The sequence below is a fragment of the Lytechinus variegatus genome, chromosome 1 (assembly GCF_018143015.1).
Source record: "Lytechinus variegatus isolate NC3 chromosome 1, Lvar_3.0, whole genome shotgun sequence".
In the NCBI taxonomy this organism is placed as follows: Eukaryota; Metazoa; Echinodermata; class Echinoidea; order Temnopleuroida; family Toxopneustidae; genus Lytechinus; species Lytechinus variegatus.
In genome coordinates, this window is record NC_054740.1 from 64,433,913 (window position 1) to 64,452,282 (window position 18,370).

The 18,370-nt window shown below is 36.0% G+C and overlaps 1 protein-coding gene across 1 annotated transcript; it reads right to left on the reverse strand.

Moving 5' to 3' along the window:
• Positions 1 to 840: 840 nt before the first annotated feature.
• Positions 841 to 12,060, reverse strand: LOC121431497. The gene is made up of 7 exons (XM_041629054.1): positions 11,985 to 12,060; positions 6,970 to 7,016; positions 5,796 to 5,930; positions 5,229 to 5,339; positions 2,990 to 3,112; positions 1,540 to 2,287; positions 841 to 1,070 (listed from the first exon to the last, which is right to left on the reverse strand). Exons 1-7 carry the CDS (start codon positions 12,058 to 12,060, stop codon positions 841 to 843), a joined length of 1,470 nt encoding a protein of 489 aa, XP_041484988.1.
• Positions 12,061 to 18,370: the final 6,310 nt, after the last annotated feature.

The following is an 18,370-nucleotide window of genomic DNA, read 5'->3' on the forward strand; positions in this document are numbered from 1 at the left end:
TATTAGGCCTAATCATAATAAAACATAAAAGAAATATAAATAGTCAGCTGTTTTGTTCATTTTTTTCAGGAAATAGGCCAAACTAAATCTCTTTATATGTTCAGTTATTTATCTTTCTATTTACTGACACATATTGGTAGGCCTACATATTCAAAAGACCAGATTAAGATCACTTTGCATCTTGGTCATCAGGTTGTCGTTTCATAAGACGTGTTACCATAACAATTTAACACTACTGAAATCATTCATTTTGATTCGCGTATAGTATACTTGTAATAGAAACTAGGTATATGGTGCAAATAAGAAGACTTTACATGAAACAGGATCCAGTACACGATATACAAACAAGCTGTCAACTCTACATTATTATCCATCAGCTTGGATGGACCTTAAAAACCGCTGTTAAAAATGTCTCAACAGGCACATTTTACATCAATATACGATGTTACGATGTTGCGAATTTGCAGCATCCGTACCCCAAAATTAGTTACATGAAGAAACATTTTGCAGAACTCCTCCATTCATTCCTATTTCATTAGACTATAATATTAGATCACCGCAAAACTAATATCAACATTCTATTTTATAAAACATCTAAGTATCCAAACCATTTATTACTCCACTGACGACTTTCATGCTTATAAATGGGCCTCCGGACAGCACACCTCCCTTTCGATATCATGAATAACGTAATCTGCCATAACTAACAACTGATTTCCAGTAAAGATTAATTTTCATTCAGACAACATGTATGAGTGTAAAAACAATCTGCCCCGTCTCCATTTACTACTTGACTGTATATGTAGTAAATCCAATCAATACATTTATAAAATATCATGTTTAGGAGTCGCCATCATCTGTCTGAATAATGAACGCAAATGCTGTGCTGAATTGAGCTACAGTGAAACCGATGATGCCACTTGCAACAATGTCAGGGAGATAGTCTTCGAGGAACTTGAGCTGTGGGTATAGGGCTGTAACCTGTCCTGGGTCTCCCTTTATGAGGAAGAATATGAGGGATGGTAGCAGATCGTCTGTGCCAATTGAACGGCTTTCGCCAAACAATTTACCTATTGAGGATAAAGGAAAATAGTAGTAGTAATTATGATTTTCATCCAAATACCTGCTTTTGGGGATCAATCCAGTTAAGTTACTACCAATTGTCTAACACCCACAAACATACTGAAGAAATTGCTGCAAACACATGGAAGGGGGATTTCTGAATCGAAAATTATAATTGGCCAAGATCGAACCAACAAAAATTTACTCCAAAAGTGGATGTCCCAAAGTGTTGTGAAATAACTGGCTAACATACCACACTTTTTTATATATATCATAATCTATACCTCTCCAGGATATTTCATTCTGTCACTTTGTAAAGGTGGGCGTTCAGACATACGTTCATGGTATGAGAATTGTTCATGTCAGAACGGAAGATGAATGCTCTGATTTTAATTGTAGTGCTTATTCTTTTTTTATCAATACTTTTTTGATATCACTGAAATGTCGAAATGCCAAATAATATCACAAAACACTCACGTGAGACCTGCTCTTTGACCGAGTCAGAAAGAGCCTGAAGACACATGACTAACCATCGGAGCTTTACCAAAGGAAACCTTTCTTGCAAGACCATCCTTAAACACCCGTATGCCCGGCTGAACATGTCTTCAAAACTCATGGGTCCTTGTGGGACAATCTTACTGTATTTCTTCTGAGACTTGGAGCTAGGAGAGGGACGCCCTTTTCCAGACTTGGCTCTGGACTTCTGTACGGGTTGGTCAATATGGGGTTTTGGAGTAATGGCAGGAAGATTGCTTAGACCCACAGAACCAAGGGTCACATCACGCAGGAATGGATAGAGTTTTTCCATCTCCTCAACCAGATTCGAAGCCAGGGACACATGTGAGGCACTACCTACACAGTCAAGTTGATGTTCCGCTACAGTTTCGACACCTGTACCCCTCTTGGATACCTGGTTTCCGCCTCCATCTTGATCGTATTTCGACAAGTCTGTATCCAGATCTTTCCCTGACTTTATCTGTCCGTAGAAACTCTGCCTATTGAATCCATGCCTTGGTATCGAGGTCCAGTCTTTACCTGACACACCGGAATCGTCTTCATCAGAAGATGTTGGATCGGTTTGAGTACCCTTTTCTGCAGTTCCTGGTATAGAGGTCTTTGCAGGATCAAGGATATCAATGACCCATTCACCTCTCAGTTTCATGTTCCTCGGATCGGCCGTAGGAAGGAGCATCTGCAGTAGCTTGGCTTCACCATCATACGCAAGCTAAAAAAAAATAAATAGATATTGGGATTGACAAATTAGATTTCTTGAAGTTCATGAGAGTCTGCAAGCACGGAATAAAATATTACACTTTGCCATGAGTAAAGACTAGACTCCGAACTCTCTTTCTGTTTCTTTGTTAGAAGCAGGAAAGTGGATTTTTCGCTTCTCTGGTAGAAGCAGCCACAATACATGAATAAATTTATTCTCATTACTTCAGAGTCTGTTTGTACGCTGTAAGAAACATATATGGTAAAATTTTAATTAGCACGAGGGTAATTATATGTCCAACCAATTTTGGGCAGTAATTTACGCAATGCGGGAAGCATTTGTCCAGTAAGGTTAAAAAGTAAGGTTAAAAAATAAGCAGCAATTACTTTAGAATGGGCAAAATTTTCATCACACTGGATAAATAAAAATGCCCAAATAGAAATGCCAAATGTTCGTTGGACACATAATTACCCTCATGGAGCATTTTTACCAAATGTTTTTAAAGTGTATTGTGCACTGGGTATAATGGGTTTGTATCTGCATCCTAAGATCACGATATGGAAATAATCATTGGACGTCATTATTTCGCTTCGTTTTCCGCTTAGTTTAAATGACTTATATGTAAATTTATGTGAACATTAATTTTCTTCATTAGACAGAATATGTCCACACACCCCAACCCCTGAAATAAAAATAATGGATAACGTAACTCACCACATAAAACTTTTCAATATCTGGTATTGTTGAAGAGAAGAACAGGGCTTCATACGACGCCCAGATTTCTGGCTTACTTTGGTCATCACTTTGTCCCAGATATTCAGTCACCTTTCCAATCACCTGAACAAATTAACAATCAAAATTAATGTCGATAATATAAAATTAACCATCAAACTTAATGTTGATAATTTAAGAATTGATGGGAATGTAAATGATTTACTACGAAATGATTCTAGATTTGCTTAATAGATCCAGTCTGAGTGATAAGCATTTGTCTTTCCATTATGAAAGAAGTAATTAATGTATGAATGGAATGACAGATATATATTATTGTTGGAACAATTGCAGTTCTAAAAAGTCACTGATATATCAATTACATAAACATCAGAGAGAGCTGGGTTTTTAGAATCCTACTTGCCAAGCAAATAACCAATTCGCATGAACAGACTAAAACGAACAGTTTACAAACATCATCTCAATTGTCACCACGCACTGTGGGAAGAATTAATGATTTTTTTTCTGTATGTATTAGCACACACACACACATTCACACACCCTCTATAACTACATGTACCTTTCAGTCAGATGTCCCTCCCTATATACTACCAAATCTTGCACCAACGCTGGAGTAATTTCGCAGCCATCTTTCTAACTCCATTTTCCATTTTATTGTTCAAAGGCTGCCTCTCATCTCAGAGTTCTCTGTCTACATACGCACGCACCCCAACAAGTTTTGGACTTGGTCATCTGAAGACTTGTCCCTGGCGATAAGCCCCCCCCCCACAAAAAAAAATAAAAAAAATGAATAAAAAATAAAGAAATAAAAAAATAAAAATAAATTAATGAATAGAAATAATATAGGTTTTCCCGTCCAATTTCATCAGAGTTGCAATTAAATTAATGAAAGGACGTTCAAATTTGAAATATTTCGTCCAACCTCTGCACACATAGTTCATTTTCATTCATTTAGCATTTAATTCCGTTCTATATCATTCCTTTGAATTTTGTAGAAATTCAATTCAGAGAGAAACTCGTTCAAATTAATGGCCCTAAGGTGTCATTTAATTTCGCGACGACGAGCTGATCGTTTAATTTCGCCTAAAACACCATTTTCAATTTCATTTATCAGATTACATATTTGCACTTAAAAACTTCCAAATTCTGATAATGTTTCTGTATTTATTTTTTTCAAACTTTACCCTATATTTCTATTTTTTGCGGATCTTTTCAGTTAGAATCATTTTATTCCATTATGTTTGATAAAGACGTAATTCATGTAACACTTATAGGATATGGTTGTAAACGCTTATTCTTTAAGTGATTGATGAGTGGGTGCAGGGGCGGATCCAGGATTTCCCAAAAGGGGGCACATTTTCCGGAGGAATTTGACGAGTAAAAAAAAGAAGGTTGTTAACCAAAGAATAAGGGTATTTCGTCCACGAAAAAAAAATAATTGTGCCTCTAAAAGGGGGGGGGGGGGCACGAGTCGGCTGTGCCCTCCCCCTGGATCCGCCATTGAGTGTGTCGATGACCTAGTATGCCAATGGTAGGTATTTTTTCTTCATCATCTTGTTCTTTTTTATTTTACATAATTGTATATAATTTAAATCGTTTTGGGGAAGGGATGGGTATCATGGAATTGACCACAGTCTATACATAGTTATGAAAGTGGAACAAAAACGAGTTGTTGTTCCGATGATGGTCTGTCAGATGTAAAATTCAATTTAGGGGTAAAACCCATTTCCATAATTATTCAAAAGAAGTAAAAAAAAAAAAAACGAAAAACACTGTCCATATCTTGTAAGTGATTGCATATTAATGATTTTGAATTCCTAAACGTTCGCAAGGAAGGTACCGGTGAGAATTTGAAAACACTACTCAGCTATTTTAATTTGATCGTTCTTTATAAATGTTTAAATGAAATATCTATGAAATCGCGTGCCAGTAGAATTAAATTAAATTAAGTATTTGGCTATTTAAATGCTGATCTCATAGGTCATTCAAATTAGTTGCAAATTGAATTATTACATCATTAAATCGGTTGAAATTTTGACGAAATTGGACGGGAAAACCTATAATACAGTAAAATATACATATATATATAAATAAAACGAGACAAACTCTAAATAATATGACTTTTGGCCATTCAGAGTGCGTTCGGAGACGATTGTCTTTCTACCGCAGGGGTGGGAATTTAGAAATGGTCTATACATTAAAGTACTAAGACCGAGCTTACCTCTGAGAAGTGATCTCTGATTTTAAAGGTGAGATTTTGAGTACCGGTTTGATAATCCGTCAGTGATGAAAACCCTTCATTTGCTTTCACTGGAAGATGTAGCTTGGACCTCTGACATGAGCATAATAAACCAACAGATATAGTGATTATTACTATTGTCCTGCACTTTTTTGCCCTAGTTACATACTGGAAGAACAGTTTAGAAACTGCAATGACACATGCTTTTGAAACGACGAAACATCAAATTTTCAGGTCGACTTATATAAAAACTGAAGGTTTCATTTTTGTTATATCAATATGATCGACGTAATAACCAAAAAATCTTATTTTAATGACATTCGTACTTCATATATAATTCCGCAGGCATTAGTGATGCTGTATTCCAAATGGGTGGAGGGTGTCTCTTCAAACGGAAATGCCTTGACGGCCATACACTGGTTGATTTCCTTTACGAATCCTTTCTCTTAAATTTTATTGAAAATTTATCTGTTTCTTGGAGAAAAGGAAATATCTGTACGATTTTCTTTTTGAAAAAGCAATATACCAATTTTGTTGAGAATGACTTACACTTCTACTCGGTAGTTTCTTTAGCCTCGTTCCACGTTCAGAGTGAAATTTCTCATTGCCTCGGTTACATGTATGTAGCACTTCAAGAATCAAAGAATAATGACTTATCTTCAAGATGATATCTCTCTGTAAAATCTGAAACAATTTTAATATAAATTCATCAACTATATTATCTTTAATATTTAATATTTGTTTTCAACAACACCAAAATTGTCATGTATAATTTTTCATTGGAACTAGGAGAATATTTGCTTGTTATTTTGAAAACTTTCAACACTTGTTTTCTATTGTGATGAATAATATGTGGAAATGAAATAACAAAATGACACAAGTCCACCTCTTGTCCAATTTGAGTTATAAATATGGAATATTGTTGGATATGCAAGAGCTCATCTTGTGTGTGATTTATGTCCCGGAATTCCAACCACAAAAATATGTCTGAAATAAATGGAAAATATGAACGAATTCCATATTGGACATACAAAGATTTTTTTTTATTTTACTAGAAATTAACTGTTATGGACATATGTGTGTGTGAGTGTGTGTTGTGGGTGTGTGAGTGTTTATAGTAGAGAGAGATATAGGTCGGTGTGTGTGTATGTATTCATGAATTTGAAGGCAAAGAGAAGACTCCATTTCTTATGAAAGTTCGGTAATCTAATTCAGGTGACTTCATCAAATATAGTCGAATAATGATCATTATCTTTATATCTTGGAGGGCCTAAAATAATCTACGCCATCAATTAATTGGTAAACGAATTAGCGGCAAGACGTGCACTTAATCTGTGTTCCTCAGCACGATTTATTTACCTTCGTCTATTCGATTTAGACTGTAATCTAATAATATTGACAATCGTTTATGGAGTCGATTATTTTTCCTTTTGGTTTTGTGGTGTTTGGACTATTAAAAAGAAACATGTTTCCTCATTGGAAAAGATTTTGAAAAGTAATAAGTAGGGCCTATATTAATAATTGTGGAGCCATATAAGTGTCGCATAATTATGACAAACTTGAACGCTATAAAAGGTATTGTTCTTATTTCTTACCATTGTAGTCTATTCTCTATATTATAAAGAATGCTTGAACTGACAAATAAAATCCATCTAGAATCGACATCAAGTTGCTTTTTTTTACATTTTTAGAATAACACAGGGTAGATAAAGTTGATTATTACCTTGTCAACCTTTCGAAGGAGCGGCAGAGAAACATCAAACTTGACATCTGCAGACACAAATCATTAAAGCGGAAAGAATATAAAGAAATACATGAGTAAATTGAAGGGGGCTTGTCGTTTTGAATAGACTTACTCAGCAGACCTATGATTACAATAGGCGTATAACAATGTTTTCATCGCAAAGATGGATTCACAATTATTTAATCATAAAACGTAACATTTCCTCAGTTGGAATATCGACAAAAAAGCAATAGTAGCCAATACAAAATTGGAAGAACACTGTGCCGTTACCCATTATTGTAGTAATAACTAATAAGAATGGTCTCATGAACAGCAATCCTCGTATTAGTTGAACCGCTTTAAAACTCCATATCCATGCTATGTGCAGGTAACTATCATAAAGATCTCTCCATCTTTGAAATACATGTAGTGTAATGAAGTTTGTGGTTTCAAAGTTCATATTCCATTTTGTCGTTATATTCTTTATTTAAATAGAGAGATTAGGTGGTAGTCTGTCACTTATTGCGATAAATCACGTCGAAATTTCATATGTGCCAAAAACATTACCACATTAATAAACAAATTCAGCATTACCTATCAATATCTTCTTGATCATAATACATGAAAACAAGACTTAACAAGCATAACAAAAGCAAACTTAAACTGTTCATAATGAATAAAATTTGCGTAAAGGCGTGTGTGTGGGTGGATATATTGAAAGAAATTAGATGAATTTTCATTTCTTTCACGATGTGTATATATGTATAAATGTGGCGTGATATATAAACTCCTCAAAAAAAAAGTTTGGAAATCTGACTTTGACCAATAATCGATCCTCGGTTTTATCAATGTGTAATTGATATCAATGAATAGATCATTTCATTTTCTTTAAAATGATACCATACATGATATGATTTTGGTTCACATGGAGGTGAAGCGCTTTGAAATGTGGGGCAATTTCAAATTTCAAAAGTTGCAAAATGACACAATATTGAAAGTCACTATTCTTTTTTTTCCGTGGGGATGAGTAAGTTTATCAGCAGTTTTTTAAAAATATTTTCATGTACCTTAACATGAACATTAACATGGAATCAAACACACTTCTGCACAAGCAAAAACATAACAAACAAACCATCACTACATGAACCACAACAAAACATAAAAACTGAAGAAGCAGGGGTTTGATTTGAATGGATTTTCATCTCTATTGACACAGACAAAAAAATCATGTTGTGTATTGACCCTTAATGACATTTTTCTGCTTGTTTTGCAGCTTTTCAATTTAGGCCTCATCCAACACTTTTGAATCCTGCTCTTTTCGTGATGGCATGATCATAACAAGCATGGTATAATTTTAAAGAAGATTAAATTACCTTTTGAATTATGTCAAATATGCATTGTGTAAAATTGGGAGTTGGGAAAATTAATGGCCAAACTCAGATTTCTAAACTTTTTTGAGGGGTTTATAAATTATAATATATATATATGTGTGTGTGTGTAAAGCTTTACATGTACAACAGCTTTTTGGCAACTCTTTTTTATTTAAATATTGTAAAGAAATGGATGAAGAGAACAAAGGTAGGCGTAGCTTAAATCAAGGTTCCCCAGAGCTATCTACCCTTTGGAAAAATTGGTGATGCCGAAAAAATGTCTCTGCCGGGAATCGAACCCGGGCCCCCAGCTTTGAACGCCGGTGCCTTAACCACTAGACCACAGAGACGGGTTAATGGCTAAGGCAACCCTGATTCAATTGACCGTCAGAAAGACAGATTTTCGACACCATATCAATTATAATTTCCTTTGTTGGGTGAAGGTGAGTTTCGAACAATGACAAGCCGCCATGCCTCAGCTGGATCAAAGCTATTGCTTTAGCCATTAACCCGTCTCTGTGGTCTAGTGGTTAACAGTTTTCATAATAAAAGAAATCAATTACGACTTTAAATGCGTTTATGTTCACTTCTTTATGATTAAATGGCTTATGACAATCAATACATCACGTGCCCAAAGGCGCCAAATTCAAGTTACATACACAACTGCCTCGCACGCTTTCTATATTACATAATGCATGCAGGTACACGTATACGGCGTTTTCATCTGAACAAATTCACTCGGCCTACATGACTTTGACATATTAATTTCATTACTTAAGAACAATATTTCAGCATGCCACTCGGCTTATCTGATAATATAACTTATGAACTTCAAAATAAACAAATAATACTCACGTCATTGGGCTCGTATCACCAAAATAAAGAAATCAAAACAACAACTACGGGCAAGCGACCAGACATAATAGCAATACGCCCTCAATCGGTAAATTCAAATCTAATAAAAATCGATTTACAAGATAAAAAAACAGTCATCATAAGAAAAAAAATAAGCAAAAACTTCATCCTGTACACGACATCTATTTCAGGATGAATCTTGGGTTTTGTTTACCTATTTTGGTAATCAATCACCCAAATGACATGAACAACCTTACGTACCCAAAACATCCCTTTTAAATTGAAGAGAGCTATGACGTTGTCAAAAATACACATAAATAACTGTACTGCACAACAGATAAACTTTAATAATCAATACAACCTAATTTTATGAACAAAAATATATTGATGTTTAAGTAATTCAAAATTTAACATTTATTCATCATATTTTTTTTGGGGGGGTGAATTTCAATGTGGAATGGGAAAAATAATAATGTCCGGACATTATAAAGGTGATGTATTGATTTAAACGACTGAATAACAACCAATGAATAATAGTGGATGCAAGCCAAATTATGACAAAGAAAACGGCTACGAATGAATCCGATAACCGGTGACCGATGACGGAAAATGCCGAAGACTGTCGAAGAATAGGGTCGCCAATAAATAACTGTTTTCGACTTAATGTATGACGTTGCTTGCAGTAATACGAGAAATGAAATGTTGAAGAACAGGAAAACATGATCATGGACCAGGATTGCTTATTAGCCCTGTATGGAAGTAGAAGGACTGCCCATGAGTACACCTCCCTTAACAATGGACCTTTGAAAAGAGTTCCAAAAGAGGGTAAAAAAAAAAAAATAGATCGTCTAGTTGAAGCTATGCGTGGCAAAGGAGGGTGGTAACTGTTACAATTTTTAGTTTGATTTGAGTGATACAAATTATTCATTTTGAAATAATCTAAAAGAGACTTAGGTAACATGAATAAACAGTCTGTAATGATATGATATTCCGAATCGGTAGGATATTGTTTCGTTGGAAAAAAGGTGCACTTTTAGAGAGGTAATCGGAATGAGTTATAAGACGGATTGCTCGTTTTTGTAAAATAAAAATTTTCTGTATTTTCTTTTAGTTGTAAATCCCCATGCAATCACTCCACAGTTAATGGTAGATGTGATAAAAGCTTGATATAACATTTTTAAAACTGAAGTTGGCAAAAAATTGAGTTTAGCTATTACCCCAATCTTTTTGGAAATTTTATTACAGACCTGTTTAATATGAAAATTCCAAGATAAATTGTCATCCAAATAAATACCTAAAAATTTTACATTGTGAAGTTGAGTAATTTCAAAGTTATCTTAGCATAATTTCAAGGTGTCTATCTTATGGCTGCATGTACTAAACAACATATAACTTTTTTTAAGTATTCACAATTAAATTATTGATGACATCCACTCATTGATCTTTTTAAGCTGTGAATTCATATCTCTAAACAGAAAATCAACATTACTACCAGACATAGAGAAACACGTTTCATCAGCAATAACACAAAATTTAGCATATTTGAACATTGGGGTCAGTCATTTATAAATCATTTATAAATAGCAGATTTAGATTGATAATTCTCATCTTCTACCTCGAATAAAACAGATAAAAATATTTTTAAAAACTCACCGCCATTTTGGGTAGGAAAAGTCCTCCAAGGTTAACAAAAAGAGGGGATTTCTTGCTTGCTCCGCAGAGGTCAAAGTCACTCAAAGACCAGTAAGAAAATCAAAGTAAGTCCACTCTAGGATTTGTACGGAGCCTTTAAAGTGCCATCGACTTGACGAGATACTTTATCTTGCCATGTCGACATAATAACCTTATTATGTGGACATGGCGAGATACGTTGTCTCGCCAAGTCGACTTATAAAATGTTATATGTCGACATGGCGAGATATTTTATCTTGCCAAGTCGACTTGTAAAAAGTAATATGTCAACTTGTCGAGATATTTGGACTCTCGCCGGGCCTTGAACACTTCATATCTCGCCATATCGACATATAACTTTTTATAAGTCGAACTGGTGAAATAACGTATCTCGCCATGTCGACACAAGGTTATTATGTCGACATGGCATGATAAAGTATCTCGCCAAGTCGTCAATTCGATGGCACTTTAAAGGCTCCGTAGACTTGTGCACAGCAATCGGTTGCACTTACAGCCAATAAGACCTCTGGCGGAACTTGGAATGTTAAGTGTTTATTCCACCTTTTACAAGAATCTGGGACCGACAATAAAATGTCCCGAAAAAAACTGAATACATTATAGCCCCTAGCTATTCAAATAACCATGAACTTTCTAAACTCATTGGCGTTTGGTCATGACCTAATTAGAAATACTGCCATCACAAGGTAAACATAGTAATTCAACATGATTTTTTTCTCTCTCTTTCTTAAATGAATTAAACAAACACTCAAAACACCATTCATCATATTTATTCTGTTAACACTTTTCTACGTAAACTAAACAAATTTTGGGATTTTGCTTGATTGACAAAATGAAATGAATGATTATGATAATATAAAACAATCAAACTTATGTACATAAAACAAATATGTTATACCCTCCGGCTTTTATGAAAGAAAGTATTAACGAAGACGAGGAAGAAATAAAAACCCACATTTCCTGACTTGATTTCATTGTATAATGCACAAATATAATGATGTTTATAACAATGATAATAATGGGTGAAGAAGCTTGTGACAACTGCTATAAGTTCATGTAAACGAGTACAATTACGGTCTTTCCTATCATTGTTTTTTCTACCTTGAAACCTGGGGAATATGTTCATTGAACTGACACTGCCATTGAACTTGGAGTAGATAATGGCACCGATCGACATTGTGGAGTACTATTCGTCTAGTACATGACATTCAGAAATAATGAGGTATAACTTTTGGCTATTGAAATACAAGTTCCAATGTGCGTGGGTTTTTCAGCTCGGTAAATTGGCACTTTTTAGTCCTTTGTCGTCCATAGTGCAAAGGGCGATTGCTCATGGCACGACTGTAATAACCAGGAATAACTGTCAACATTGATACGTTCGTGACTGGATGCCTTTAGAAGATGGCAATTATCATTATGACGATAAGTAGTAATGGTAATAGTATCGAAATAATGATAAAAACAGAAAGAATAATGATGATGAGGATAATGATGAAGATGACGATGGTGATTGTGATGATACTGATGATGAAGGTGGTGATGTTGATAATGATAGATAAGCGCAACAATGATGATATCCCTGATAATGACAGTCATCATCATCGTCATAATAATTAACATTATAACATTTGAATATTAGGTTTAATGGTGATATTGGTGGTGATAATACGTTTATATATAGAGAGAGAGAGAGTTAACAATAACACGATAATGATTACGTTAACCTCCCAAAAACGTTTTCAGATATAAACAAAGAAACAAAGACATCAATTTGGAAATTTTTATTTAGAATCAATTACGTTATCCCTCTTGATTTATACATCTTTATAGTTTGGGTGAAATGAAATAATCTTGATGGTGAAGTTATCTTTTACCTACATACAAAGTTGTAGTAGGATCATTATAATGAATCACTACTGTTGGACATTCAAAAAGACCGTGTCGGATTTTAACCGACAATTCCGTTTTATCCGACAAAGTCTGTTTCATCCGACAGTTACCAGACATCCGTGCCCCTTAGCAAACAAAAAAATATTTAATAAAGTTTTTGTTAGATCTGACTTGTCAGATGACGAATTTTGATAGAATGTTTCCTAGAACTTTCCACTTCACTCATGTCATTACATTTCGTACTATATGAAAATAAGGTGCTACAGAATCAACGTCTGTTGCTTTTCGGATTTGTTTCGCCAGTGGCGTAAAAAACAACAACAAAATTTGGAGGAGCTACTATTTTTTTTTCTAATCCAGGGCACTATTGTCGAAATGGCAAATAAAATCAGCTGAAAGGTCTACATTTTAAATGAAGTGCATTAGTCTCATAGATGTTTGCAGATAAGATTTTACTCAGAATTATGAAAATGCTATTAATCGAACAAAGAGTTTTCCCGCTCTTTATTTTGAAAAAAACACCTCTTGAAATACGGTTCATTAGTTTCAAAATCTATTTTCATATTTTGTTTACCCATGTAATAATACCTTTCATTGTACTTGATATGAGCACCTGCTTGAACGGCATGTCCAACACGCGTCTCTCTACGCAAACAGCAGGTGCTGGGATCCAGGGGCCCGTGACACAAAGCTTAGCAATGATCGAAAAACATTTTTATATGATTGATTGCATTGATTAAAATGAAATATCAATCGCAAACATCAAGCGTACGATTAATCGCTAGCCTTTGTGTTACGGGTCTGGCGTCCTCGATAGAATCACGAATGAAAACATGCAAGTAACAACATTACTGTATTGGAAAAAATTGTATTTACACTGCCTGGAATTCATTTGAAACTAGTCAAACCTAAAATAAAAGTTCTTCTGGGATTCATCGTCCACAATTTTTTAAAGAAGTTCAAGCCAAAGTAATAAAGAAACTTTAAGACATCCTCAGAGGAATATTGGATTAATTTCATACTAAGTGAAATTAAACCGGTGGGTTAAACACAATTGTTTAACATCTCTTTTTCTACTTCTGCTTTTTATACTTTTCCAAGCTAGAGTACTAAAGAAAATCACACGAACTTTTAACTTTCCTTACATGTTGCTTTGAGGGCAAAATATGTATCAAGAGACTAAGCTAAACAAGCAAGGGATATTTTGCGATTGATCCAAAGAGAAACAGAGTGGGAGATGGATTGGAGGCAGACATCCAGACAGAGAATATGGAAATAAACTTTATATGAGTCTAAAAGCTTTCATCCTTTCTAGAATCCTATGAATAAAAATACTCTCAAAAGATGTTTTGATACCACTACTACTACTACTTGTACTACTACAATGACTACTACTACTTCAACTATTATTTCTACCACTAAAAAAATAGGCGGGATTAATAATGCGCCAAATCCAGGCTGCTGTATGCTCAAGGCATAATGAAAGAAGAGATATTAGAGAGAGATTGAAAAGAGGGTATGAAGAAATGCCTAGACCTGTAGATGCTAAACATAGGAGGACTGACAAGATCTACCTCCCGGGGGCAACTTCCATTGACGAGTGGATACCATGCGCGACCAAAGAAACACGTTAAAAGTGTATCTTTTTCAAGATTGGGCACGTTACATACGTAACGTAATAAGGGTGTCAAGAACACTGAATACATGGTACATATTTCGCGAGGAAAGCTACGTGTTCACGGTCCAATTCGCGAGGGTAGAAAAACACTGAAATGTTATAAAAAAAAGCCCCTCACACCTGACCGAACATGCCGAATGTACGCGGACGAAGAGTGACGAATGGGAAAATTGCATGAAATATACGCGAATTCAACGAAATCAAATAAAATTTCCTTCGAATCATGCGATCAGTAACTATTGTCAAATTTTTTCAACGAAGGGTAAGCGAAAGATAAAATGACATGCGAAGGATATCGATTTTCGAGTTCCCCTCTTTCAGTAAATTGCTGCCGAAAGCGAGCAAAGGGTTAATATACCCCCCCCAAAAAAAAAAAAAAAAAAAAAAAAAACAAGTGGAATGCCTCTGGCCGTCTCACCTGCATCACGCGGTTCAATATAGCAGCAGTGCTGACTTTGAATACTACTCTAACTCGCACAAGATGTTCAGTGATACATGGTTACTCTTATGTCCACTTTTTATGAACTAGACCAATAAACTTACAGAGATATGATGGTTATTCAACAAAAAAACCCAACATGGCCAAAGTTCACTGACCTTACATGACCTTTGATCTTGATCATGTGACCTGAAACTCGCACAGGATGTTCAGTGATACTTGATTACTCTTATGTACAAGTTTCATGAATCAGATCCATAAACTTTCAAAGTTATGATGGTAATTCAACAGATACATCCAATTCGGAGAAAGTTCATTGACCTTTGACCTTGGTCATGTGACCTGAAACGCGCACAGGATGTTCAGTGATACTTGATTACTCTAATGTCCAAGTTTAATGAACTAGACCAATAAACTTTCAAAGTTATGATGGTAATTCAACAGACACCCCCGATTCGGCCAAAGTTCATTGACCCTAAATGACCTTTGACCTTAATCATTAGACCTGAAACTTGCACAAAATGTTCAGTGATGCTTGATTACTATTATGTCCAAGTTTCATGAATCAGATCCATAAACTTTCAAAGTTATGATGGGAATTCAACAGATATCCCCAATTCGGCCAAAGTTCATTGACCCTAAATGACCTTTGACCTTGGTCATGTGACGTGAAACTCATGCAGGATGTTCAATGATACTTGATTAAACTTATGTCCAAGTTTCATGAACTAGGTCTATATACTTTCTAAGTTATGACGTCATTTCAAAAACTTAACATCAGGTTAAGATTTGATGTTGACGCCGCCGCCGTCGCCGTCGGAAAAGCGGCGCCTGTAGTCTCACTCTGCTTCGCCGGTGAGACAATAAAACGAACGAACGAACAGTGAGCAATGGTTTGATATGGCGTGCGATTAGAAACGAGGACGAGGGAATAGATCGGGCGTTCTTGTACGTTTGTGTGCACTCCTCGCGGTGTAAAAAAAGCGCGATTATTCAAATTCCGCGGAAATTTTAAACATTTTCAAAATTTCCGCGCGAATTTGAATAATCGTAGCTGTTAGTTCAGAAGGTGTACGAACCCAAACAAGATGGGTAAATATGATTTACTATCAGTTACCATTGAAAACGATTTTTTTTTAATGCCTTTCGCCAGCCATCGAAAGGCATATTTCAGGCAATTCGGTCAAAGCCCCCTCAAACCTGACCGAATGTAGGCGGACGAAGGGTGACGAATGGGAAAACGAGCGAAATGCACACGAATTCAATGAATTAAAATGAAATTTCCGTCAAATCATGCGATCAGTAACTATTGCCAAATTTTAAAAACGATTGGTAAGTGGAGGACAAATATGACAAGCAAAGGATATCGATTTTTCGGTTCACCTCTTTGATAAAATTGCTGCCGAAGGCGAGCGAAGGGTTGATATAACCCAATAAGACGAAGGAACAGTTAGTAATGGTTTTATATGTCGTGCGATTAGAAACGAAGACGAGCGAATAGATCAGGAAATCTTGTTCGTTGTGTCATCGTGTTGCTTCGTTATGGCAAAAGCACGAAGAGGGACTATGCGCGACAAAAACACACGAACGATTACCGCAGACTAAATAAGAGATGCGAATTCAAACAGATGACCAACGATTTTTCAATTCGTTGGTAAATTGTAAGCATGTTCAAAATTTCCGCGCGAATTTGAATAATCGCAGCTGTTACTTCAGAAGATGTACGAACCCAAACACGAAAGGTAAATATGATTTACCAGTAGTAACCATTGAATTTTTTTTTTTTCAAATGCCTTTCGCCTGCCATCGCAAAGGAATATTTAAGCCAATTCGGTTAGGTGTGAGGGGCCTTAAAGGATGTGCTCCAAAACTACGTGTTTGCGGTCCGAATTGAGCGAGGTTTGGGTGGTGAGCGGTATCTCTGCAAGTGATTAACTTGATATTTCATCCCATCTTCATGGAATGAAATCAAATAAAAAGCTACTTGCAAACTTACTCAACACTCCATTAGTTATTTGTTAATTTGCTTCTCTAATGTAATTGTAACTGAAATGTGAAAAAACACTTTAAAAAAAGCATTGCTGGCCTGTTAAAATATCGCCGAACTTCTTAAGCATGTTTAGGGGGTCAAATTAAAGGAATGCTTGTCAAGGGTACCGGTTTTTGTTTCCAATACCTGTTAAAGGTACACGCCAATACTTGTTATTTTTCAGAACATGCATTTTGAGAACATGGAAAATAATTGTTTAGGGTGCTTTTCGAAATCCCATGTACACGCATGGTATCCACTCGTCAATGGAAGTGGGCCGCAGGGATCCACCCCCCCCCCCCCTTTATAGACTGTGGGATGGTCGTTAAAATTGTGACTGTCATTGGGGCAGCAAATGCAACCCCGGTTCTTGGACATGATAATATATAAAATATTATGTGTGCATACATGCAACATGTTGCCACCGCTGAATTCTGCTCCTAAACTCAAAATCAATCGTACCATTGATTCGACTGGAAATTCCGCCATCACCCCGTGTGTTCAGGACTTCCGCGAACGCGTGCAAGTGTGTACAGAATGATGTAGCCTCGGTCGTGTTTTTTTTTTATTCGCTGTTTACATCGTATATTGTGCTACGTTCTGCGGAATATACGGTTACACTTCGTTGTTCCGAAGGTTCGCTAGTGCGAAAACGAAATAAGGTTCGTTAATCATTTCGTTTTCGGACTAACGAACCTTCGGAATTACAAACCTCATTTCGTTTTCGGATTAACGAACCTTCGGAATTACGAACCTTATTTTGTTTTCGGATTAACGAACCTTCGGAATAACCGAACATTCGTAATAAAGCTTCGGAATTACGAATGTATGCGGAATCTACGATGGCGGTAACCCAGGGAGCTCCGGGCCGCTTCGTGGGCCGGAGCTCCCTGGGTTACCGCCATCGGAGCCCAAAAGGTAGCCATAGGCTGCCACAGTTAACAAAATGGGTACCTTCGAAGTTATACGGTACCAAAAACACTAAAAATTAAAGGAAAAAAAATCATGCATGCATCCACCTCAATTCTATTGATGGAGGTCTAACAAACTGTATGAATCTTGACATCGAGGCAGTAGCCAGACCCTCAAAAAAGGGGGGGGGGGGACGCGTTCGTTCACTCACTTTCAAAATTGCAAACAAAACTGCACCGATCAAACCACATTGGCGCTGAGGGAGTCTTGCGACTCGCCAAATCTTGTTGGGCTTTGGGATATGTTAATAGGTCAAACTGGACCAATCGATCTGATGCTTCGACAAAAAGTACAACATCAGGAGATGACCTTCAAAGGAAGAAGGGGGAGAGATAAATACGCATAAATTGTGTAAATCGGAGCTGATAAGCCTAGCTTTCCATATCCCAATTATACTGAAAAACTGCTTTTAAACGAGGAAGCAAAGCATCGTTATGTTTTATAAGAGCATACGTCATCGAAAGTAGCATATTATTTTT